Consider the following 25,846-nt stretch of genomic DNA (forward strand, 5'->3'; position numbering starts at 1 on the left):
GACTCCTATACACATCTCAAGGATTATTAAAATAAACAGGATGAACCTGACCACAATTTCAAGTGCTATAGCAAAGAATCTGAATACTTCCAGTATATCAAAGAGAGATTTCATTTTTTTTTATTTTTAATACACTTGCAAACCTTTCTGAAAACCCATTTTCTCTTTGTCATTATTGACTGTTGAGCATAAATTGGTGGACAAAAATGCCAAATGTATGTGTTTAAAATTAAACCTACAACAGAATAATATGTACAGAACAGAAAGTACAAGGAACTGAATACTTTCTGAATTCACTGTGTGAACCTTTCGTTCTAGCCAACATTGGCTACATGTGGACCTCATCCAGGCCTATGAGAATTTCCAAGGCACTGATAAATGTTATCCAGTAGAACACCACTGGAAATTAAGAGGCATTGCATTCAAGAGAAAAGTAATAATAATAATTCACTACATTTACTGTATATAGCGCTTTTCTCAGTACTCAAAGCACTATCCACACAGGGAGGAACCGGGAAGCGAACCCACAATCTTAAATAAGAAATTCTTTACAAAATGGCTAATGTAAATCTTAAACAACAAGAAGAAGTATCTAAATGAAAAACAAAGATATAGAAATACATATTGGGGTAACATGTATTAATCAGAAGAGCTTGATGAGATCATTTGTAAATATCATTGAGTTGTTATGTTCTCACATTAGCATGACATGAAATAATTGATCTGACATCTTTTTGGGGTCAGTTTTTGTATAATTGCTATGACCACATAGCTATTCACATGCTAGCACTGCAGTAAGTGTTTTGCTTACCTGCTATGATTTGCTGACTTAATCTGCCACTCAGTAAATACCTATGTGGATGGTTGGAGGAATTGCTCATTTCTAGATATAACTGTAATATTGTCACAGAAGTATAATAATTAATATAAAAAATACATATTTTTCATTATTCATGGCTGAGTGTAATAAAATAATTATTTTTTGGGAAAAATTGAAATGATAATATAATGCACTTTATCAACTAGACATTATAATGGAATGATTCAAATAAATACATTTCTCCACACTACCTCTCTCTAAGTTCCCGAATGAACACAAATGCGATCACCAAGAGAATTGCACAAACAACTAATTAAAAATAAAACAGCTAGACACATACTTGCCTCTAGAGAGCAAGAAAGCTATTCATTATTACACAGTATATAAAAGTTTCTTAATATCTGTATGTGTGTCACATATGTTGTTTCAATAATCTAAGAATGAAATGCATTTTGTATGTTTGCATAATAATAGACTTCTTTATTTCAGCACATGCTCCAACAGACCAGAAATGCTCAGTTCAAGGTGACTTTAATTTGAATGGTTTATATAAAGAGGGAGATATAATGCTTGGTGGAATTTTTGCTGTACATCTTGGAGCTATTCCACCAGATCTGTCATTCACATCAAAACCTGAGCAGTGGAAATGTGAGGGGTAAGCTGACTTGTGCTATACTGTGTGGATCTTACTTTGCAAATATATTTAAATGTCTTTAAAGTTATATGTTTTTTGTTCTTTAATATAATTCTTAAAAATCAACATATATTTTATTTTAGGTTATTATTAAAATTAAACAATTGGGCTTTACATAGACTATAATAAGGTGGTTATACTGTACTACATGTTAAGACGCTGTTCATGACAATAAAAGCACATTTTCTGTCAATGGTATAAGATTAAAGGTCTCTGCATTTCTGTCTTATTCTTATTGTTGTATTATTGTTTTCTACCTGGGTGTTTCTAAGTAGACTGATAAAGAGTTCAGCTCTCATACATTGAGATTAAGTTGCCTGAAGTTTTTATCTTGCTAAGTACAACATTTTTGTACTTTTTTAGCTTTCTTATATTTTTGATTTCTGTGATAAATCTATGAAAAATATTTTAGGTGTCTTGTTGAAAATATTACATTTAGAAAGTTGTAAATGCTAGCAGTATTATTATAAACTGTGTCTTTCAGGGTTCATATGGCTACGGTTCTCTTTTAAAAAGATACTTCTATACTACACAATAAAAATTATAATGAACATCCTTTTCTGGTTTCAGCTACTTTCTCTTACTTACTGTATTTATTTAGTATATTTACTTATACCAAATTGACTAATATAGAATGATCAACATATTTTTAAGTTTGACCTGTTAGATAATTCCTGGGTTTTAGATAACAAAAAATACGTAAAAATTTGTATTTCATCATAATTGTTATTTTTTTCCAGTTTTGATTTGTCTGTGTTTCAAAGGCTACAGACAATGGTCTTTGCAATAGAAGAAATAAATAAAGATGACATTCTCCTGCCAAATATAACACTGGGTTACAGATTATATGACAACTGCATGAATTTGCAAGTGGCTATGAGAGCTGCCTCTACTCTGATCGGTGGAGTTGATGACATTACAGATTATCATTGTGAAGGACTCCCTTCTGTCATTGCCATTGTTGGTGATCCCTTGTCATCACACTCTATTGCAATATCACGGACAGTGAGCGCGTTTGGATTGCCTTTGGTAATGTATTACATCTTACTATAATAATGCAAACAGGTTAGTTGCATTTATATTGAACTGTTTAGTTCACCAGGGAAAATTTGACTGTGTTATGTAACATCATCAGTGTGAGCCTCTCCCAGTGTTTATTGTGTTTGTTAACTGTGGGAGAGGGAATTGTATCTGCAGAGTTTCACTCATATGTTTCTGCTTTAACATTTCAGCTTATTAATAAAAACATTAACAGATAAAGGGGTTCAATGTGATTTCAGTACCCTTTCATGGAGGTTCACACAAAGTGGCACATTGTGGGTTACAATGCAGAAGCTTCAGGTGTTAACTGGATTCAAAGCCAGAGCGCAACAGTACAGCACGTGCCTTGAACACCAGTTACAATGGGATGACTTTAAATCACATGCGGTTGCATTCACTTTCTTTCCTCCCTCATTCTGCTTGATCACATTCATTTCTGTATTGAGATTGATTGCTCTTTTTCCGGTAACTCTAAGACAAACCTAACTGAATGTAGTCGAAACCATTGCAGGTAATAAAGTGAGATTGAGATAAATGAGTCACGCTATATGGAGCTGGCTTGGTGAAAACTGTCATTTGCCCTTGAGACGCGGTACTGGTCGTAAGTCGAATGGTCGTAAGACGCATAGGTCATAAGTTGATGACTACCTGTAGTTCATTTTTCAGGTAGATAAGTACATATAAATACTAATATAATTATGTTACTCTTTTGTTGCAATAATAATGTAACATTTCTCTTTCAATAAAATAACCACAGCATAAGTAATCCAGATCTTCTGTTGCGAAACTGCTGATCTATATAATTAAATTTTAATAAACCTTTTGACATCCAGATATAGCGAATAGCCTATGATCACTGAACATCATAAAACTCTGAAGTCCAATTTACCGTCATGAAAAATTAATTTACATACTGTAGAAAATGTACCATCATTATATCAAAATGTTCAACATACATACATAATTAGGTCCTTTCTTCTGAAAAAAAAAATTCTGAGTTATCATGTCATAGTTTCCTTTAGCTTACAGGTCTGTACATTGCATTGCAATCTGCCTATATAAAGTAATTACATTACATTTCTTTCATGAGTAATAAATCATAAGGCAGAAACTTCACAGGAATTGCATCTGCAATGATATGACAAAAACATTTATTTATAGGAATAAGGTAAGCTGGTCACTGAAATACGTTCCCTCCATCAACATAATCTGAATGTGTCCTTAAACAGAGTGATTACACATTACTGAGAAATCTCCCTATAACCTAATTTACTTATTAAAATGAAGGACTGTATCAAATAAATCACTTGCATGTCACAAGAATCTTCATATTTACTACTTTTATTTATTTATTCATTTTTTGCTTTTTCATTCAGGTCAGCTACTGTGCTACATGTTCCTGTTTGAGCAATAAAATGGAGTTCCCAACATTTTTTAGGACAGTTCCGAGTGATGCTTTTCAGGTTAAAGTAATTGTGGAAATTATTAAACATTACGGATGGACATGGGTGGGTGTTGTAGCCACTGATGATGATTATGGACTCAATGCTGTGTGGAACCTTAATGAGGAAATCAGTAAATTTGGCTGCATTTCATACACAGAAACTCTTGAAATTGATGAGAAGGCACGAATTCCACCAATAGTTAGAACTATTAAACATTCATCTGCTAAAGTGGTTATTGCATTTCTACCTGTCGATGATATGGCAGCTTTGGTAAAAGCTGTGGTTTATGAAAATCTCACTGATTTACAGTGGATTGCAAGTGAATCATGGAGTATTTCTTCATTGGCCAGCAAAGAAAATTTCAATTCTTTCGGTGGAACAATAGGTATAGCTACAAAAAGAGGGCAAATTCCAGGACTGGAAGATTTTCTTTTAGAAATTAAAACAGACTATAATTCAAATAATAACTTGTATAATTTGTTCTGGGAAACAATGTTTGAGTGCAAATTCTATCAAAATTCACCTTATCTACCAAATGTCAAACCATGCACAGGATTGGAGGATATTAAGGGCAAGAGGTCTGAGTATACTGATGTGTCACAATTAAGGATAGCTTATAATGTCTATCAAGCTGTATATGCCTTGGCCCATGCCTTAAATGATTTGCTTTTTTGTCAAAATAAAACCAGATTTGAAGATAAATGCATGAATATAAGAGATATTCAGCCACACCAGGTAAGGAAAATTCACTGAAGTCTTGTCAAGTGGTTAGTATTTGGATCTTATTAAGACAGAAAGCAAATCATAAAACATAGTAATGGTCTTGAAGTATTGTTTTGGAGATTCTTTTTCAAATATACTCAGGGCATATAACATCCTTTCCTATTAGGTATGAGAAACAGAGGAATGTTTATTTTATAAAAATGTAAGAAATACTAAGAAACCCATAGTTTTACTTTTGTTAACTGCAACTTTACTTTATGTTAAACATAAGCCTTCTAATTTGCTGTTAGGTAAATTGACCCATAAATTGCTTAGGATGTGGTTAAAGGTACTCATTAAAATAATGCACATGTATTATATTCAAGTTCACTTGTGAACAGACTGCTGGATCTCTTAAACTTTTACTTAAACTCTCTTTTGCATTACTGAGATGAAGTTGCTGCCATCTGGTGTTAAATCAGTGAAACAGACACAAGCACATTTAAGCATTACTTTATTCTGGGATACTTTCTGATAGAAAACAATACAAAAACACTATATTATATCTTCATTTTCAAGACTGCTTTACACGTAATGTAAATGAACCAATTTTTTTAAGAAACATGGCTGAGCTTGTAATCTACTATAAACCTCTCTATTCATATTAACCATGTCACATCTTTACACAAATTGATGGCAGTATAATTAAAAGAAAATAATACATGTGGCAAGAATATATTATTGGCTTATGACTTACACTTTTGCATTAAGAAAAACTGCTCATGTGAAATTCCACACATTTTATTATGAAATTAACTGTAAAACAGTGTGAACATTTGAATAAATATATATGGCATTTATCATTTTTAGATTTTTGATCTGCTGTAAAGCTACTTTAACATTAATGCATTAAAACAGATACAAGAAAACCAAATAATAAAGTAAAATAAAAAAAGTACATTTTTTGAATTATGTTCTAACTACCAATTATCAACATGCAGTAAAAAAAAGATATTTTCTTTAGGAGTATGGGAAATTTTCGCTGGTAGTATGTTTCTGGATTGCCTGGGTAGGCCCTTGGACCCTGCAGTGTTCCAAGCATGACTCTGCTAATTGTGCACATTTGCAATCGGAATTTTACTGTTCCGTCGTATAGCGTTTTTTTTTTTTTTTCAACAACCCATTAATTGAATTTTTGTGATGCAATTTAAGGTGTGGAGTACTTGCTCATCTCGCCATTTTGGAGTAGTCATCATCAATATCAATAATTATATCAATTACTTATGTACAATAATGGTTTAGTACTTTGCCACATTGAGTAAAAATTGAAAATTTACAAATATTCATTTGTGTCTCTTCTTTAGATGATGAGTGTTTGATGTCGAGATATCTTTTAAAACTGTCCTCTGGTGGTTGTACTGCATGATAGCATGTTGATAGGCCTTCAGTTTGTCTGTTTTAATGGCATTATTTGATTGACATTTTATTATCATTGGTGCTGGCTGCTAATGCATTACATTGTGAAATGCTGCGTCTCTTCCTTGCTCTCAAGGCAGGTTTGCCAGAGGCTGTCTCCTTCTTTGACCTCGCACAGATGTTGCTGCTGCTCTAATCTTCCATGGTTTCTCCCATGCAATTCCAATTATCATTTTTCTGATGTGTCCCCTGCCAGCACAGTCACACTGCAAGCTCATCCTAACACTGCTCTCTTGCGGTCAAATACAACATCATCTGCTCTAACCTTCCCCAGCACTGTCAGCCAATCTAAACCAGAACCCATCCTCAGGTCATTGGCTGCCACATACTAAACCCAATGGATTTAGTAGATGTGTGGGTCTCATGAGTTTTGTTCTTTAAGTGCTCAATCTTCTCTCTCTCTGTGTCACCCAAACACACCCTCTGCACAGCTCCTCAGGTTGGCTCTGCCCCTTCTAACAGCAGCTGTCCCAGGTTCACATCAGGAAATGATGGAACAAAAGTAAAATGCAAGAGATGTAACCACACAGACATAATTAACCAAATTATATATGTTAATTAAAATAAATAAATACAGTATTATTTATTAAGGTAGGCTGACTATTAATAAGAAAAAAGCAAAACTCTACACAGACTATAGGGATAATTAACCAGAGTGTGTCTGGGAAGTATCTGTCTGGCCAGCCCTTCTGTAGGCAGTATAAAATTCAAAGTACTGTGGTGCAGGATAAAGTCCAGTCATTCTGTTCAACAAGATAAAAATCTGATTGTGCGTTTGTCGCTTATGATGCAGTTATATTTAAACTAAGGCTCTGTTTGAAAGTCAAAAAGTGTTTGGTTTGTACAAAGAGGCATTCATGGCAATAGCCACAGCAATAAAGCAACAAATAAAGATAAAAAAGATTCTGCTAAAAAAAAAATGGGGTTTCCCCTTTGCTTTAAATATTGAAAACCAATGACGCATCCTATCAAACCATTATTTTCATGAGCATCTATGAGTGAAATAACATTAAACTTTTACACAATGTGCAACAGCACATCTGAATATGAAGTGCTATTGCTATTATTGATAATCCAGTGATTAAAATGTAATGAGACTGATTTAATAGGCTTACTTTACTGGAAAGCAAATTACATTGATTACAAATTAAATTGATTACATCTTGCCTGAAGAAGGGGCCTGAGTTGCCTCGAAAGCTTGCATATTGTAATCTTTTTAGTTAGCCAATAAAAGGTGTCATTTTGCTTGTCTTTTCTCTGGAAAGCAAAGTAATCCATCCATCCATTTTCCAACCCGCTGAATCCAAACAGGGTCACGGGGGTCTGCTGGAGCCAATCAAGAAAAGTAATTTTCTCCTTAATTAATATAAAGATGAATTAATGAACAGACACTAATATTCTTAGGCACAGCTTGATTTTACAGTATTAAAAGATTTTTATAAGATACACTCAGAGTAAAACTGTAGCTACATGGGATGATTTCAGATTTAATTAAAATATTATGGGAAACTTAAAGTAATTAAATGTTACTTCTAATTAACATCATTTATTTCTTATGTGTCTTGTACCAGAGTGGTACCGTTTTCTGGGTTGGTTCTGTCCTTGTGTCCATTAAACCTTCTCATGACCTTTATTTGTTCTTAATGAGGAAATTTGGCTTTTTACAGAAGCTCAATATATATAGTATATATTATATATATATATATATATATATATATATATATATATATATATATATATATATATATATATATATATATATATATATACACACACATACTGTGGTCTGAATACATTCCAGAATGATGAAAAAGGAAGAAAATTTAAAAAGAAACAAAACCTCTGATTTGCCTGTGACAGCCCCAGTGAGGCATTATGCAGGCATATTGCTGTTAGTATAAAGGAGCCCCAAGTAGCATGTCTTGACACACATCTGCTGAATAAATAAATATGTTGTGTTGCCATATTATATATTTTGCATTTCGTGAATTTTGAAAGATTCAAAAACCATCAAGGGCTGTTCCCTGCAGTTTTCTTATTGTCAACAAAATTCTGAAGTCAAATAAGCAGCATTGATAAATATTGAATATAACTGTTTAAAAATGTGAAAACAGGTTGGGATAAACACAACTTTTCTAAAATGATTTTTTTTTTTCGTTTTCCTTCTTCACAAGCTTCTCTACTACCTCGGTCAAGTTAATTTCACAAATGCTTTAGGAGAGGGGGTTGCTTTTGATGGCAATGGTGATGAACTTGCAGCCTTTGATATTGTAAATTGGCAGCTTGCAGATGATGGGACAGTACAAATTGTACCCATTGGCATGTTTGATGTAACAGCTCCTGCTGGTCAAGAACTTTCTCTTAATGAAGACCAGGCCTTCTGGAACACTCCTTTCGGAACAGTATGTTTAATCTCTCTGTTTTATTGTAGCTATTAAATCTTAGGCAAACTATTGCTGCTATTATTCTCATACTTTACTATAGAATATTTAATTAAAATTCAGTAATGTACATTAGATTGATTATTACTTGTGGTTATCTAATTTACTCCTCTATTCTCAGATCCCCAAATCTGTGTGCAGTAAAAGTTGTCAACCTGGTACTAGGAAATCAGTCAGAATAGGGGAGCCAATTTGCTGTTTTGACTGTGTACAATGTGAAGATGGAGAATTCAACAATAAATCAGGTAGGTGCTACTGTATGTGGCAGATTTATTATCAGGTGCTTAAAAGAAAAAACTTACAACGTATGACATTGGTCCATAAAGCTACTAAATAATATGCAAATAAAGGCAGTTGATACCTTATTTAGAAAAATGCACTTTGTTTACAACATTAATTGCAGACAATCTAGAAAAAAAGTCTAAATAAAGTAGCGTATTTTTCCATATTAATCAAGATGACCAAAGATAATAATCTTAATTTTTCTGTCCTTTTTAGATTCCTTCAGTTGTCTCCAGTGTCCACCCGATTTCTGGTCCAACCCAGACAAAACTGATTGTGTTCCAAAGGAAATTGAGTATTTGTCATATCGAGATGAGATGGGAATTGTTCTAACAATAATCTCGCTCTCTGGGGCATTCTTATCACTGGCTGCGCTAGCTGTATTCTTATATTATCGAAACACTCCAGTTGTTAAAGCCAACAATTCAGGACTGAGCTTCCTCCTGCTTGTGTCATTGACGTTGTGCTTCCTTTGTGCTTTGTGTTTTATTGGGCAGCCCTCTGAGCTCACCTGCATGATGAGGCATGCTGTGTTTGGACTCAGCTTTGTTTTGTCTGTTTCCTGTATTCTCGTAAAAACCATTGTGGTGGTAATGGCTTTTAAAGCCACAATGCCTGGTGGGAATGTAGTGAAATGGTTTGGTGTTACTCAGCAGAAGGGTACAGTGTTCTTTTTCACATCCATTCAGTGTGTGATTTGTGTAGCATGGTTGACCACAGCCCCCCCTTTTCCAAATAAGAACACCAAGTATCAGACTTTGAAAATCATATTTGAATGTGATGTGGGGTCACTGACTGGGTTTAGTTGTCTTCTAGGGTACATAGGCCTACTAGCGGGTGCCTGTTGTCTTTTAGCCTCTCTGGCAAGAAATCTGCCAGATAATTTTAATGAGGCTAAATACATCACCTTCAGTATGTTAATATTTTGTGTTGTCTGGATCACATTCATCCCTGCGTACATCAGCTCTCCAGGAAAGTTCACAGTGGCAGTGGAGGTTTTTGCAATCTTGGCATCCAGTTTTGGTATCCTTTTTGCAATATTTGCTCCAAAATGTTATATCATCTTATTGAAGCCAGAATTAAATAGCAAAAAGGCTCTAATACGAAGACAATTTCCTGACAACTGAACACCTTATTATCTAGCATAAGCACGTCTATTAGACTTTTTGTACAAATTAAAGTTGATTTACAATTTCTTTCACCAGAAATGGCTGATCTATCTGTCAACAGCAAATTTTGATTCCTTGTATCTGAATTGTTCTTGAATATATATTACAAAAATAAAGGACATATTTTATGGTCTGCTGTTTTCTTTATTGAATTGAAATGCCATTAAATATTTGCAAATAGGAACTGTATGTAGTATAAACTATATTAATTAAACACACAACTAAACACACTTTCAAATAATCAATGTCATCCATATGATTCTCATTGTCTTTGCATTTACCATGCAAGACAGATGTAAGCTTATTTATTATGGGCTCTCCATGAGCAACAGTTGTGCTATGAAACAAAAGGTAATTTTAAAAGACATGTCCAAAATTTATCAAAAAAAAAAACAAAAAAACAAACACAAATACATAAACATGTATAGTTTTACACTAACGTGACTCTATGGATTAAAACAGGGTTCACGGGTCAATGGGTTTCTAATTTAAGATAAAAAACAAATTATAACTTTAAGCTTTTCTGATTTTTTCATTCGATTACACTACAGGAACAGAAAAACCCTTTGAGAAAACAAAATTCAAAAGGGAGACATCTGAATACTCCAAAATTAACATGCACATTTAACACCTCAACAGATCTTTTCCTATTGCTTATTCACTGCAATGATGCTGATTTTCTGGACCACTGCATCAACTTATGCAGTGATTCTGGGCCCTGAGCAACTCAAACATTCGCTCAGGGACATCTGCCTAGAAGACGTCAGTCTTCATATGTGGCTTCAGTTTACCCTTCACCGCCTGAGATTGCATTGTTAAAGATATATAAATAAAGCTGTATGCACGAAAAAATAAGCTTCAATTTAAGTGGTGCAAATATGAGAGCCATTCTCTATGCTTTCTTGATGCTAGAGGTTGTTTTTATAGCATTGTCTTCTCAAAAGAATTCTTGTGAAATGCTAGAACGTTTTGCACTAAATGGTCTGTATGAAAAAGGAGACATAATGCTAGGCGGAATTTTTGCCATACATTTTGGATCAGTTGCACCACAATTATCCTTTCAAAGTAAGCCTGAGCAATGGAAGTGTTACAGGTGAGCTCTTGAAAATGTTTTATCGACCTCACATTAATTAACACACTACAACTTACAGGTGAATGTACAGTAACACTTCATGGCATTGACATTAATGCTTTTATACACATAAATGTTTTTGTTATGTCATAATAATATGTTAAGAATGGGCTAGATATATTTAAGAAAATGCCTGAACAAATTGGATTTGAAGCCTAGATAGTTATCTTTTCTTTATAGTACACATATTTTCATTTCATTATAAATCTGCTGAATGCAACAATGCTGTTAATTTAGTTACATGAACTAGTAGAGACATTTCCTTAGCATTAGCAGGTAAGAAATTATTCAGTGTCAATAAAATATTTGAGTCAAAACAGAAATAATATTTATGTTAAGTTAAAAATGCATCTCTTGTATACATCTGCATGTTTTTGAACAGTGCACACTTAGCACTCTGAAGAAGTGTATATAACAAGTTTATGACTTTGCATTTCCTTCTTCTCAACAGTTTAGACAGTGCCGTATTTCGAAGAATGCAGACAATGATCTTTGCCATCAGAGAAATAAACAGAAACCCAAACATTCTTCCAAATATAACACTGGGTTACAGAGTGTATGACAACTGCCTGAATCTGCAATTATCTCTGAGAGCAGCAATTACTCTTACTGGAGGTCAGGATGACATAAACCCTGATGACACCTGTAAGGGACTGCCGCCTGTGGTTGCCATTGTTGGAGATCCACTTTCAACCCATTCGATTGCAATATCAAGAGTCCTGGCCACTTTCAGAATGCCTTTGGTAAAGTAATAGAAAGTAGAAATAGATTTGAATTTTAGAAAAAATTAGCTGTCTTTATTTGAATACAAAAATAAACATTTCTGTAGACATAATAATGACGTAAACCTGTTGCTGTTTAAAATAATAAGCAACATTCTTTTGTGAAAAATTACAAGAATAGAATAACTGAAGAAAATTTAAGATTTAAATTAAATTTGGAAAAGCCGTTTTAGATCCTTAGTTTTATGATTTAGCACACATTCATTCAAAGACAGTTTTTTATTTGTTTAATTACATTAGTGTTTAATTTATCAATATCTGTTATGGGAACCTTGATTAAACAAATTGTTTCCTGCACATTTTAAAGTTGTAGCTTTGAATCCTTGATGTCAGCATTTTGCTTATATAAACTTGTTAAACAGATATTCTGATGTGATTTGCTATCCCAAAACTTGATGCACGATTACATCCAATAGTCTTTATGGCTCCTGTTCTGTGGTTGTTTTTTATGCAGTAAGTCTGTCATTTAAGTTTCATTAGTTGTACCATTTGAATCATGCCTGAAAGTGTACCTTTTCAGATATGAAATTTAGATTTTTGTATTTATTTTTTTTTTAACTAACTTGGTTAAACCTATTGTACTGATATTGACCTTTCTCTGCTAGCAGTCCATACTGTCATTCAACTCTTGCATGGATTCACTTTATTATTTTCTGTTTATACCACATGAGGCTCTTCCCAAAAACTCAATACTGATGTGATTTTGCTTGTCTTATTTTTGTTTACCTTGTTTCTTATCATTTGCACTGTTTTCTAATTCTGTAGTTTGTACAGTACATTAAAACTGTGCTTGTTGTGAAAGATGTTATGCAAAATGTAGTTTGATTCTGTAATTAAATCAGTAGTTACAGAAGAAATTATGTACCAAGGGCATCATTTGGCTTGGTCATCTAAAACAACATTCAAGAGGAAACACCTTCCGCATTGAGACTGATCCTTTGGGTCAGCACAAGTTTAGATCTAAACTAAAATATGAGAAACTCAGAACTCACCAAAAATATTTATTAAGAGTTAAAGTGACAACACATATGAAATCTAGTTTATATGGATTTATGTGTAAATATGCATTAGGGGGTGAATTATTATTTATGTTAGTTTGAAACGCTGAAGCAAAATTGCTCACACTTGTTAAACTTTTCTAAACTAGACCGATATCATCCCCAGTATAATAAAGAATAGTAAATGATGATTTGTTTAGTTATATGTGCTGATTTCAGTCAGATTTATGTACATTAACTCTTTGCTTAATTATATAATTGTTTGCATCTCGTTTTCTTATTTTTCTCCTAGGTTAGCTACTGTGCCACATGTTCCTGCTTGAGCAATAAATTAGAGTTTCCAAGTTTCTTCAGGACAATCCCAAGTGATGCCTTCCTAATAAAAGCAATAATGGAGGTTATTAAATATTTTGGATGGACCTGGATTGGTATTATAATCACAGATGATGATTATGGCGAGAATACCCTTAAGAACTTTAATGAAGAATTACAAGATTTTGGCTGTTTGTCATTTACAGAAATTCTTAAAATCAATGAGTTGTCAAGGATTCCTGAAACAGTAAAAATTGTTAAAAAATCAACAGCAAGAGTAATTGCTGCATTTTTGCCAAAATTCCACATAACTGCTTTGATTGAGGAAGTAGTTAAACAAAATGTAAGAGGAAAGCAGTGGCTTGCAAGTGAAGCATGGAGTGTATTTCCTAATTTAGCCAGTGGCAAAAATTTTGCTTTTTTTGGTGGTACAATTGGCATTGCAACACGTAAAAGAGAGATTCCTGGGCTGCAGGATTTTCTTCTACAGGTGCATCCTGTTGTTGATCCAAATAACAACTTATATAATAAATTATGGGAAACAATATTTAATTGCAGTTTTGCTTATGATTCTTCATCTGATATCACCTCCAATAAAACTTGCACAGGACTTGAGGACATCAGGAGCACAAAAACACCATATCATGATGTTTCAGACTTGCGTATTTCCTATAATGTTTATAAAGCAGTGTATGCCTTAGCACATGCACTTCATAATTTAAAAATTTGCAGAGATGGAAAAGGACCTTTTGAAAATAATTCTTGTGCAGACAGCACTAAAGTGCAACCTTGGCAGGTAAGACTTTCTCTTAACAATCTTCAATATGACGTTTACAAGTGCTGTTGTCTATCATGCTTGCGGACTTTCTTAATACATGGGTGTCTGAATGTCAACATTTCTACTTTATGATCAATTGAGGCTGAAAAAATAATTGTTGGTTTGAAAATGTAAGATATGTTAATTTTTCTCTTAGGTTATTATAGTATTATTTATTAAAAACCAATGGCAGTGGCATTTATATATATATATATATATATATATATATATATATATATATATATATATATATATATATATATATATATATATACGCATGCTATAATTAAAATAACTAGGAAACATCTTATAGGTGACAAGTAATGAAACCTTTTCATTTGCTTATTTATAGGTGTAACTATAAATCTTAAATTTAATAATAATATGAAGTCATAGAGGTAATTGAGTCCTTAACCTATATTACCATATTATCTTTGGTGAATCAACTTAAATAACTGACCATTGTTAAGAAACAATTCTCTTAACGGAACAAGATGCAGAGGACAGAAAGATATGGAAGAGGATGATCCACTGTGGCAGCCCCTAACGGGAGTAGCCGAAAGAAGAAGAAGAAGTTGAGAGACAATTCTCGGGAAAAACGTCTTAGTTAGCATTCTGTGTGTATGTCTGATTTAATGAGACAAATAGAAGAGCAAATAAACAGTATAATACTATAGCGTTCACTAAAGTTTGCGTTGTACGTCGCCATTTTGATTTGAAGTCAGCCAAACTCAGACTTGACAGACAGGCTTTGAGTTTCCTAGTTCGAAATCTGACTTAAGGGGCCGTTCCAGATGAATATTCCAACTAGGAACTTGGAAATTCCAACTTCCCTCTTCAAATGGAACACAGACTAAACTGAATCAGTGGCAGGAGCCCAGCAACAAATTCCCGCCAGCTTCTAAAAAGGTTCTGCATAGTCCCAAGCAAAAAAAGATGTAATTTTCCTTGTTTACTTTTCCATTTACCAAGGGCCACAAACAGAATTTCTGACATCCAGCTCCATGGTGTACAATTTATTTACGAGATCAGTTATATGCTGATACACTGCAATGGACTAGTTCACTTTTCAGGATCAGTTTCTGGCCAGCACCTTATGGGATGGGCTCTGGCTACCTGTGTCCCTACGTTGTAATCAAAATGTTAGGGAATAAATGAAAGGATTAGGCAAAGTTTATTATCACGAAGCTTTACACCAAGTATGTTTTAAAACTACCCTTCAGCTTCTTATTCCTGATTTAATCATTGACACTGGGTGGGTTAGCCAACTTGTTGGAAATGTCAAATTATGAAATTTGGTTTGCTTGGTGATTGGTTCAGTTGCCGACTAAAAATTCAGGAAATGCATCAATATATCTGTCATTCTTTTGTTTATGCCTCACTGGAAGTTTGTAGGCAATTTGATTTCTAGCGCCTCACCTTTGCTAAAGACCTCCTTCTCTTATCTACTTCAATTAGCAGCAAATTATCCATTTATTATATTAACATATGGCTGCTTAAACACTGCCCACACTCCAGCTAAACATTCTTTTTCTATTTGTGTCTAACTGATCACAGTGCATGAATGTTGTACTGAACTGAATATCAAGTTTCCAGCTATTTATGAGACATTGCAGTAACATTTCTCCTAACAGATTACGTCAGCTGACACCGTGGTCTCTGTGGTTAAAATTATCTTCAGTTTTTATTCCTTTGAATAGTCTTTTTACTCTCAGCAAAGCATTATAGCTCAAATATGAGAGTGATACACAGATGAGCTAAAGAACTCTTTGTTCATTTATAATTGCCTACCTTCAGATTTGTCCTAACCTTAATCTCTGATTCAAAATGGTGTCAATAACTTTAATGACAAGGCATTTCTGTTTTGTTGTAAAAGGTATTGCATTACCTGAAGGAAGTCAATTTCACAACAGTTACTGGAGAAAGAGTGTTTTTTGATGAATATGGAGATGACATTGCTGTTTTCGATATTGTTAACTGGCAGCTTGATAGTAATGGAGTTGTCAAGTGTGCAGTGATAGGAGAGTATGATGGAACAGATGCTGCCACACAAGAACTTTCTATTAATGAAAGCACTATCTTTTGGAATTTTCCTTTTCAAACCGTAAGTCTAGCTTTTTTTTCTGTGATCCATTTCTATCTTGAAAAGTGTATCTACATGTAAAGATTCTCTTTCATTTTGTCCCTTGTTGTCTGAGAAGAAAATTAAGAAATAAGGAAAATTCATCTATCCATCCATTTTCCAACCTGCTGAATCCGAACACAGGGTCACGGGAGTCTGCTGGAGCCAATCTCATTCAACACAGGGCACAAGGCAGGAACCAAACCCTGGGCAGGGCACCAACCCACTGCAGGACACACACACCAAGCACACACTAGGGCCAATTTAGAATTGCCAATCCACCTAACCAGTATCTCTTTGGACTGTGGGAGGAAACCGGTGCACCCAGAGGAAACCCACGCAGACATGGGGAGAACATGCAAATGCCACACAGGGAGGATGCAGTAAGGGGACCTGGGTTCACTTCCCGGGAGGCAGCAGCGCTACCACTGCGCCACCCATTAAGGAAAATGGATGGGTAAATACACACACAAATTCATATTTATTACTCTGTGTTACTCCTTCTGGGTTATCTCCTTCTTTTTATAGATTCCTAAGTCAGCCTGCAGTAAAAGTTGCTCCTCTGGGTCAAGAAAATCATTCAGAAGGGGGGAGCCCCTTTGTTGTTTTGAATGTGTACCTTGTGGTGAAGGAGAAATTAGTAATGAAACTGGTAGGTGTCAAAGCAAAGTCATTTCTTCTATATAATACTGAGCAGACTGAAATAAAATTGCCAGCATTATACAAGGGGCAATGGGGAATTACCCTAAAATATAAACATTGAAAAAAATACACTTAATAATTACTAATTTCACCAGGTTAATGGGCTTTTTACCTGACTCATTCTTGGATTAAACTAGTTTTTTGTTTTCTTTTAGATTCCAGTAATTGTATCAAATGTCCATCAGACTTTTGGTCAAACTTCAACAAAACAAAATGTGTGCTGAAGGAGGTGGATTTTCTTTCATTTACTGAAGTCATTGGAATTATCCTGACCGTAAGTTCAGGATGTGGAGTCTGCTTATGTCTAAGCACCATAGCAGTTTTCATTCATTACAGGACATCACCTCTTGTAAAAGCCAACAATCTGGAGCTGAGCTTCATTTTGCTGATTTCATTAACTCTGTGTTTCCTTTGTGCACTGGGCTTCATAGGGCAACCTACACAATTGACTTGCATAGTAAGACATGTGGTGTTTGGGATCAGTTTTGCGCTCTGTGTGTCTTGCATTCTGGTGAAAACTATTGTCGTGATTATGGCTTTTAAAGCAGTAGTACCTAGTAATAAGATCCTGAAATGGTTTGGTGCTGCCCAGCAAAGAGGAGCTGTGCTCATGCTAACTCTGTTTCAGACTCTAATATGTATTGTCTGGTTCACAACAGCTCCTCCATTTCCATATAAAAATACTAAATATGAAAAGTTTAAGGTTATATTGGAATGTGATGTTGGATCAGTAGTAGGATTTAGCTGCCTGCTAGGATACATTGGCTTGCTTGCTGGAGTTTGTTTTGCTTTAGCATTCCTTGCAAGAAATCTCCCCGACAACTTCAATGAGGCCAGATTAATCACATTTAGCATGCTCATATTCTGTGCAGTCTGGATAACATTCATTCCAACATACATTGGTTCTCCAGGAAAATATGCTGTCATTGTGGAAGTTTTTGCAATATTGACATCAAGCTTTGGTCTGCTTATTATAAAATTCTCACCAAGATGTTATGTTATCTTGTTTCGGGCAGACTTAAACACCAAGAAAGCCATCATGGGCAGAGGAAGGCCCCAAACAATTAAACAAAGACATGTGTGCTTGGAATAAATGAAAACATTTTGTGGAAATAAACAATGAATAATTAATAAAATGAAAAATGATTAAAAGGTCTTTACTGCTTTTATAATTAATTCAAGCATTCTGTTTCTAATAAACAGCTACAGAACAGCCAGTGGTTTGCGTTGTTTCCACACATTTATCTAATGACTGGTCTGGTCACAATAAAATTTGCACAGTCACCCTGCATTTGTGTGTTGTGTATTTTTAAATACCTGCAATTACAGTTTGCACTTTGTGTTCTGTGTGAGTAAATGAGTGTGTGTGACTGACCACACCTAGCCATGAATTGGAATGGTTCCTGCCTTATGTCCGGTGCTATCTGTGTAAGCTCCATTTCTTGACCTGAACTGAACTAAGCAGGACTGACAATGTTACATTGCATCAAGATGTGTATTGGCCACACCTGACCCTGAACTGAATTGAGTCATTTCACAAAACAGATGAGTGAGTGAGGGAGGGAGGGAGGGAGGGAGGGAGGAAGTGAATGAGTGAGTATGATTGATTGGTTTCTGCATTATACCTAATGATGCCAGGATAGGCAGGAACTCCCTGGGACCCTGCAATGTAAAGAGCAAATTGCATGAATAAGTGCCTAAGATGTGAGATGGTAACACACAGGGTCTAAAAATAATAAGTACTTTAAATTTTTCCACTTTTTAAAAATGGTATGCAGTTGGTTTTTATTTGTTTTCTTAGGTTAGCCTGGACCTTTAAACAACTTTAAATATCATGTTTGAAGACTAGTTTAGTTTCTTCATTTGATTTCTCAGAATCTTATATCTATGAAAACAGTGTGACACGGAGGAACCAGGGTTTATTCTCCCCGAGTCTTTGTGAATTTCCTCCGGGTACTCCTCTTTCCTCCCACAGTCCAAAGACATGCAGGTTAGATGAACTAACAATGCTAATTCGGACCTTGTGTGTGTTTTGTGTGTGTGTGTGTGGGGGGGGGGGGTGTGTGTGTTTGTCCTGTAATGGACTGGCATCCTATTCAGGGTTTGTTCCTGCCTTGTGCCACATGCTACTTGAGATAGGCTCCAGCTCCCCCTGTGACCCTGGAAAATGCCATAACATATTTATGAAAACATGTTGCTAGTGTAAAAACTTTTTAAAAATTCAATTATATATGTAAACTAAAGAAATATCCCCAGGATCTTTTAAAATCATTTAAATTAGATGTGGCCAATTTATTTATATTGTACTGAAAGACTCCCATGTACAATATATTTATTATGGTATTCATTTTGTAATTCTAGTTTTAGAGTCAAGTAAATAATTTAATTAAAAATGCGTAACAATTATAAAATATTATGAACATCACATTGGTCTTTCATACTGTTTCTGTTACGGGGTTTTTAAAATACGGATAATAAAAACAAATTTAAGATCTTCTAGTAAAATGATCAAATTTCATCCTATCTATTCATTTACAGTTCATGTAACATTCTTTTACTTTAACTAAATTACAGAAACCTTTTTATTAAATGATACTTGCTCAAAGACCCTAATTTTGAACAATTCATTTTTACAAACAGCCAAAGGAAAATAATAATTTAACATGCTTGTGACTGAACTATATGAAAATGCTATTCAGCTTTTCATGTTTAAAGTTTACCTTAAATTTGTAATCATTAAAAGCATGACATTAAAATTAAAACTTCAAATTAATATTTCATATACATGTTTTAAACTCCATTCTGTCCAGAGATTTTTCTACCTTATTTCTTACATGTATTTGAGCAATACATGTCTGATGTAATAATTAGCTAACTATGTCTTAGATCTACCAACACCTACTTCATATTTTCTGTTCCAGGATTTGCAGTATAAACTATACTATCTTTAATCAAATTTGTTTTCCTATTGTTTAAGAAAAGCTTGCCTAGAGGCAGAAAGCAGCTGTACAAGACATGCTGGTAACTGCTTTGTTCTCTCTGAGGCCAAACAACACCTGAGACTGTGCTGTTCAACACCCACAAGATTTGATAATGAAGAGGAAACAGTGAAACCTGAGAGAGCAGGAGCCTTCTAAAAGAATTCTAAATATATACATATGTGTGTTATATACCAAATATATATATATATATATATATATATATATATATATATATATATATATATATATATATATATATATATATATACATACAGTATATATTAGTGTACATGTGCATATATAAAAACTCAGTATAATATAAATAATGTTTAAAACATTTAAAAAATTGTGTCATTTTCACACAATAATCAAATAAATACAAACACACATGAAAGATTTAAATGTATTTAACTTTAGCCACTCTAATATCTTAATTTTACAGAAAATGCAGTAATGGTGATTATAATAATGATGCAGCATCCTTCATCGGATATGCAGCAAATTGTCCAACTCTGCATTAGTCTCTGGGTATTCAACATCAGTTTATCTCTTGATATTTACAATCCTTTTTACTGTCATGTATTTTTGACATATAAACATAGATACTTCCCAAAACAGCACAAACATTTGCAACAACAACAATGCCTACAGGTAATTTCACAGTAAACAACTTTCAGTACTTTATAAAGAGTTATTTTTGAAATTAAATGTAACTCTACAAAACATATCCATCCGTCTATCAATTTACTGAACTCACTTAATCCACAAGGGCCTGAACCCCATCTGATGTTTAAACATGTATATTGTCACAAAGAGGGGCTGCTATGGTAGCAGCACTCTACCCACAGTAACACCAAGGAGACTAAGATACACACAAATAAAAAATAAATAAATATCTGAGTGGGAATAACATAGTGACAAACATATCAGAAAACAGGATCTTTGAGCTTAACAAAACACATTGATTCCCATCTACCAAGTAGGGTGAATCAGTTATTTTGCCACAAACCTCATCTTAAACTGGCATCTTGCCTCCAGACTTCAAGCTAAGCATCTTTTTGGGTTTAAAGTGGCTTTACATCTAGGGGCTTTGTTCGTGTCTAGTCAAGCACTAAAATTATTTCTGTGGTCAAGTCCACCATACTTTACCAATAGAGACACCAGAACAGAGGTCCCTCAAGTGACCCCTGGCCTCCCAGTGCCCCTGAGCCTTTACTCTCTTTAGGAAGGTGATGTATCCAGAGGACTCCTCTAGTTTAGAGACCACCGGGCCACATACATTTCAATCTGAGGCAGAATGTTCTCTGCCAACCAGAAGGTAGTTGCACCCTAGCCTAATTCTCTCATTATTAAAAGGACTAGGCATCCTTTGTCTTCAGAAAAAATGCTCAGGAATGAAATATGAAGAAACATGAAAATCCATGATTAGCCAAAAAAGTGAAAGTAATGAGAAAATATCAACAAACCAAAAATCACAAAGCCAAATTCACTGTTGACCAAAAAAGTTTGTAACTAAAGAATCCTAATGCTATTATACCTCTCAAGTTTCTTACTTTTTGCTTTAGATTCAAAGCCAGGATTCCTGGATGCGTGTGCAACAATCTTTTATAGAAGGGACAAAATGTCTCGATGGAAGGCATGGTAACAGTAAACAATAACCAAGAGAATCAATACAAAATTAGGGTGGCCAATAAAGCTTTCCAACACAAAATGACACGGAGGTGACATCACCAACATAGCAGTAAAATTTAATACCCAATATAATAACAAACGTTTCCATAAAGTCAGAACCCTGACGTCACTCAGGCAAACTTACAATGCTTGGCACTGAGTGTTCTGCAGTCTACTTCCTTGGATAGGTATTGCCCATTTCCTCCATGGTTGTCCTGCTCACCTCCTGTGCCTCTAGACTTTTGCTTGCCTTCTAGTATACCAATATAACAAAAATCGCTCTGGCATTGCTCTTCCTTCCATAGAATAAATATATCTTATTTAAATGCAGGGAAAAACGTAATTCAATGACTCTTATTGCAAAAGCAATACCTTTATAAAAAAGTTTTGACTTCTCTCTTGTCATATCTCAGGAGCAGCTTTTGCTATTTTTTAAAATGATATTCTAATATTCTTTGAGGTAAGAAAAGCTACAATCACTGTGCTCTTAAATTTAACCACCAGTTTTAAAACTATTGACCATGGCTTTAGAATACTATATAATACTTTTTTGAGTATAATAATAATAATAATAATAATAATAATAATAATAATAATAATAATAATACATTTTATTCAATGCTGGAATAATTTTCTATTTTTTCTTTATATTTAGCCATTAGGATATGTAATTTAAACATATATTATTAATTTTCATTCATATGGTGATGGCATTCAGCTTGTGAAATATCAGTGGAGTGGTTGCATATTTTGTATTGTATACAGTGATCCCTCGCTATATCGCGCTTCGCCTTTCGCGGCTTCACTCCATCGCGGATTTTATATGTAAGCATATTTAAATATATATCGCGGATTTTTCGCTGCTTCGCGGGTTTCTGAGGACAATGGGTCTTTTAATTTCTGGTACATGCTTCCTCAGTTGGTTTGCCCAGTTGATTTCATACAAGGGACGCTATTGGCAGATGGCTGAGAAGCTACCCAGCTTACTTTTCTCTGTCTCTTGCGCTGACTTTCTCTGATCCTGACATAGGGGGATTGAGCAGGGGGGCTGTTCGCACACCTAGACGATACGGACGCTTGTCTAAAAATGCTGAAAGATTATCTTCACGTTGATTTTTTTGTGTAGCTGCTTCCTGAAATGACATGCTGCACAGTGCTTCGCATACTTAAAAGCACGAAGGGCACGTATTGATTTTTTTATCTGTCTCTCTCTATCTCTCTCTCTCTCTGCTCCTGACGGAGGGGGTGTGAGCTGTCGCCTTCAACAGCTTTGTGCCGCGGTGCTTCGCATACTTAAAAGCAAACAGCCCTATGGATTTGTTTTCTCCTTTGAAGAGGAAGATATGTTTGCATTCTTTTAATTGTGAGACTGAACTGTCATCTCTGTCTTGTCATGGAGCACAGTTTAAACTTTTGAAAAAGAGACAAATGTTTGTTTGCAGTGTTTGAATAACGTTCCTGTCTCTCTACAACCTCCTGTGTTTCTGCGCAAATCTGTGACCCAAGCATGACAATATAAAAATAACCATATAAACATATGGTTTCTACTTCGCGGATTTTCTTATTTCGCGGGTGGCTCTGGAACGCAACCCCCGCGATGGAGGAGGGATTACTGTAAATGCAATACTGACAGTTCATGGTCAATCTCAAAAATGATTATGGGAAAATCTTTTGATCACTATATTGGTTGATAAAAAAAGCCCTTAGGAAAACCTTTGTGCTCCAATGAAATAAAACAAAGGACAATTTGAAATGTTTGGATGGTAAATAAATAATAGATGAAAACAACTGAATATGTGAAAACTGGAAATCAGCAAGACAAGCAGTGATAGAGGAACTTAAGGGTTTTGTAGGAAAATTACCAATGGAGAGCTTATTTTCTTTCTGTCTCCTTTCAAAAATCTCTAAATATATAAATGCACAGCAAGTAGTAAAACAAACTTAGGTAGTGCCATGCCTGCCTCTGCTTTAGATCCTTGGGGATCTGATTTTATTTTATTTTTTTTAACTACATCCTCTTATCAGTCCCAGTGATTTATTTAAAACAAACCAAGGTAACCCATTGAAGACAGGTAAAAGAATAATTTAAAAATATTCGTTCTCTTGCCCCATGTGTACTTTCAGTGTCTTTCTTCTGTATTTGCAAGTGTGAACGTCTCTTAACCAGTGCTCCCTCTCTCGAGTGTGTTTCCGTAAATCCTGCGTTTCAGTCTATATCGTTATTCTCTAGGCACCTTTCTCACCTCCTCTCCAGTTTTATACTTGCCATGTTTGAAGGCGACTCCCTCAGACTGCCTTATAACCTTTACTTCTCCTTGTGCACTCACAAAAACCAAACTGACCAATTACACCAAAGCTTGACTGATTAATTAGATAGTTTAGATCAGTGTTTTCCAAATTTGGTTCTGGGGACCTCCTGTGGCTGCAGGTTTTTGTTCCAACCAGCTTCTGTTTTTAATTGAACTCCTGGGCTAATTAAGCGAACTGATATTTTGCAAGTTCTGTGTTTAGGGAACAATATAGAAATTAGAAAACTAAGTTTGGTAAAAAAAATATTAAAATGTACCAAGCAGTTATTTAGGAATAATGTATTTTTTTAACAGTATTTTCATCTTGATTTTCATTCTACTTTTCTAGGTCTTCTAATTTTTTAATTAATCCATTATTTACTAATTAGTGGGTCTGATGCTAAATTAGTTGCTGCCTTTGATTATTCAGTGTTGTTTGCCTGGGTGTCTGATCTGCTTGTTTTAAATTGTCATTATTAAGACACAACGAAGGGAAAAAACTGCACAGAGAAAGGGCAAAGTATAATGAAATCAACAAAAGAGAGTTTAGCACTTAAATCTATAGCAAAAGCAGAAATATTTCTAAATGTCTTATAAATGTAAAAATCATGCTGCTGTGCTTTTCTGAATGTTGAAAAAAAGAAAAAAAATATCAGCTAATTAAATGAGCTCAGTGTTATCAGGAGTTGTCACTGATTAGGAATGTGGTTCAAACAAAAACCTGTAGCCACATAGGGGGTCCCCAGGACCGAGTTTGGGAAACACTGGTTTTGAGGGACTGGTCACACAGACTTTAGTGTTTTATTATGTAGTAGATACATATACTGTATATACAGATATATGAATATAATGAAAAAGATGTAGAAACTTTAGAAGAAGGATCATTTTTACAACATTATATGTAATTTTCCCTGCTAAAGAAATGTGACAGATGACCATCTAGTAACATCTTATTTAACATGTTCCAACAAGATGCTAAAATTAAATTTTAACAGGTCTTTTTTTGTAATTGGGATTACTAAAAATTTGAATTATTGTGGCACATTTAAAGAAATACATGCTAAATGCAGGGCTATTCATTTAGAATAATACAGTAATAATAATACATATAGCACCATATCATCTGCATAGATACCTTTTTTGTTCAAGTCCATCTCTTTTGAGTCCCCAAGAGGCTGCTTGGCAAAATGTTTTACTAGCAATGGTAAATAGCATTGTCAGCAAGCAGCAACACTTTAGTAGAGTGCCTCCTCTAAACACCTAACTATATGGGAAGGAAGCAGTGTCAGTTGCTCCACAAATCTATTCCTCCTGATGTTTTGTACTTTTGTATAATATATGAAAACATACCATATACCCTGCGGTGGGTTGGCACCCTGCCCGGGATTGGTTCCTGCCTTGTGCCCTGTGTTGGCTGGGATTGGCTCCAGCAGACCCTCGTGACCCTGTGTTCGGATTCAGCGGGTTGGAAAATGGATGGATGGATACCATATACCAGTGCACTTCCCTGCACCTTTATCGCTGTATTTCAACACTAATGTGCACTGCAATCCACATGTGAACAACTGCCTGCTTCGCAACTTTAAGAGAGACAAACAGGAGCCACTGAGAGTAGGTCACATCTTAGGCTTGCTCAGTCAGTCAGAGGTGACCTACTCTTAGTGGCTCCTGTCTGTCTCTCTTAAAGTTGCGAAGCAGGCAGTTGTTCACATGTGGATTCCAGTGCAAATTATTTTGAAACAGCAAAATAAAGCAATAAATGGTGTTACATACCACTTTTTGTTTGTGCACAAACACACACTTTTTTATATTTTTAAGCAATAGAATTATTTTTCTTTTTACAAAAATAACAAATATGTATTTTTGCCACTCTCTGTTGTTCATGAAGTCTACTGTTTCTGGTGTCCTTTGCTGTGTGAGTGCACTGCACTGAAATGGGTCAATGTTTTTCTTCTCTGTGGCCGTAATACA

General features: G+C 34.7%; 3 protein-coding genes across 3 annotated transcripts; all 3 read left to right on the forward strand.

Moving 5' to 3' along the window:
* Window positions 1-1,386: 1,386 nt before the first annotated feature.
* On the forward strand, window positions 1,387-4,753 carry LOC114645365 (extracellular calcium-sensing receptor-like). The gene is made up of 3 exons (XM_028793226.2): window positions 1,387-1,475; window positions 2,255-2,543; window positions 3,932-4,753. The coding sequence occupies exons 1-3, from the start codon at window positions 1,387-1,389 to the stop codon at window positions 4,751-4,753; spliced, it is 1,200 nt and encodes a 399-aa protein (XP_028649059.2).
* Window positions 4,754-9,121: 4,368 nt separating this feature from the next.
* LOC127526554 (vomeronasal type-2 receptor 26-like) lies at window positions 9,122-10,058 on the forward strand. Its single transcript, XM_051922284.1, has one exon. It carries the CDS (start codon window positions 9,219-9,221, stop codon window positions 10,026-10,028), a length of 810 nt encoding a protein of 269 aa, XP_051778244.1. The 5' UTR covers window positions 9,122-9,218; the 3' UTR covers window positions 10,029-10,058.
* An 889-nt stretch (window positions 10,059-10,947) lies between these two features.
* Window positions 10,948-18,237, forward strand: LOC127526619 (extracellular calcium-sensing receptor-like). The gene is made up of 6 exons (XM_051922522.1): window positions 10,948-11,163; window positions 11,654-11,945; window positions 13,275-14,090; window positions 15,988-16,215; window positions 16,762-16,885; window positions 17,091-18,237. The coding sequence occupies exons 1-6, from the start codon at window positions 10,949-10,951 to the stop codon at window positions 18,026-18,028; spliced, it is 2,613 nt and encodes an 870-aa protein (XP_051778482.1). The 5' UTR covers window position 10,948; the 3' UTR covers window positions 18,029-18,237.
* The last annotated feature ends 7,609 nt before the right edge of the window (window positions 18,238-25,846 follow it).

The sequence above is a fragment of the Erpetoichthys calabaricus genome, chromosome 2 (genome assembly GCF_900747795.2).
Source record: "Erpetoichthys calabaricus chromosome 2, fErpCal1.3, whole genome shotgun sequence".
In the NCBI taxonomy this organism is placed as follows: domain Eukaryota; kingdom Metazoa; phylum Chordata; class Cladistia; order Polypteriformes; family Polypteridae; genus Erpetoichthys; species Erpetoichthys calabaricus.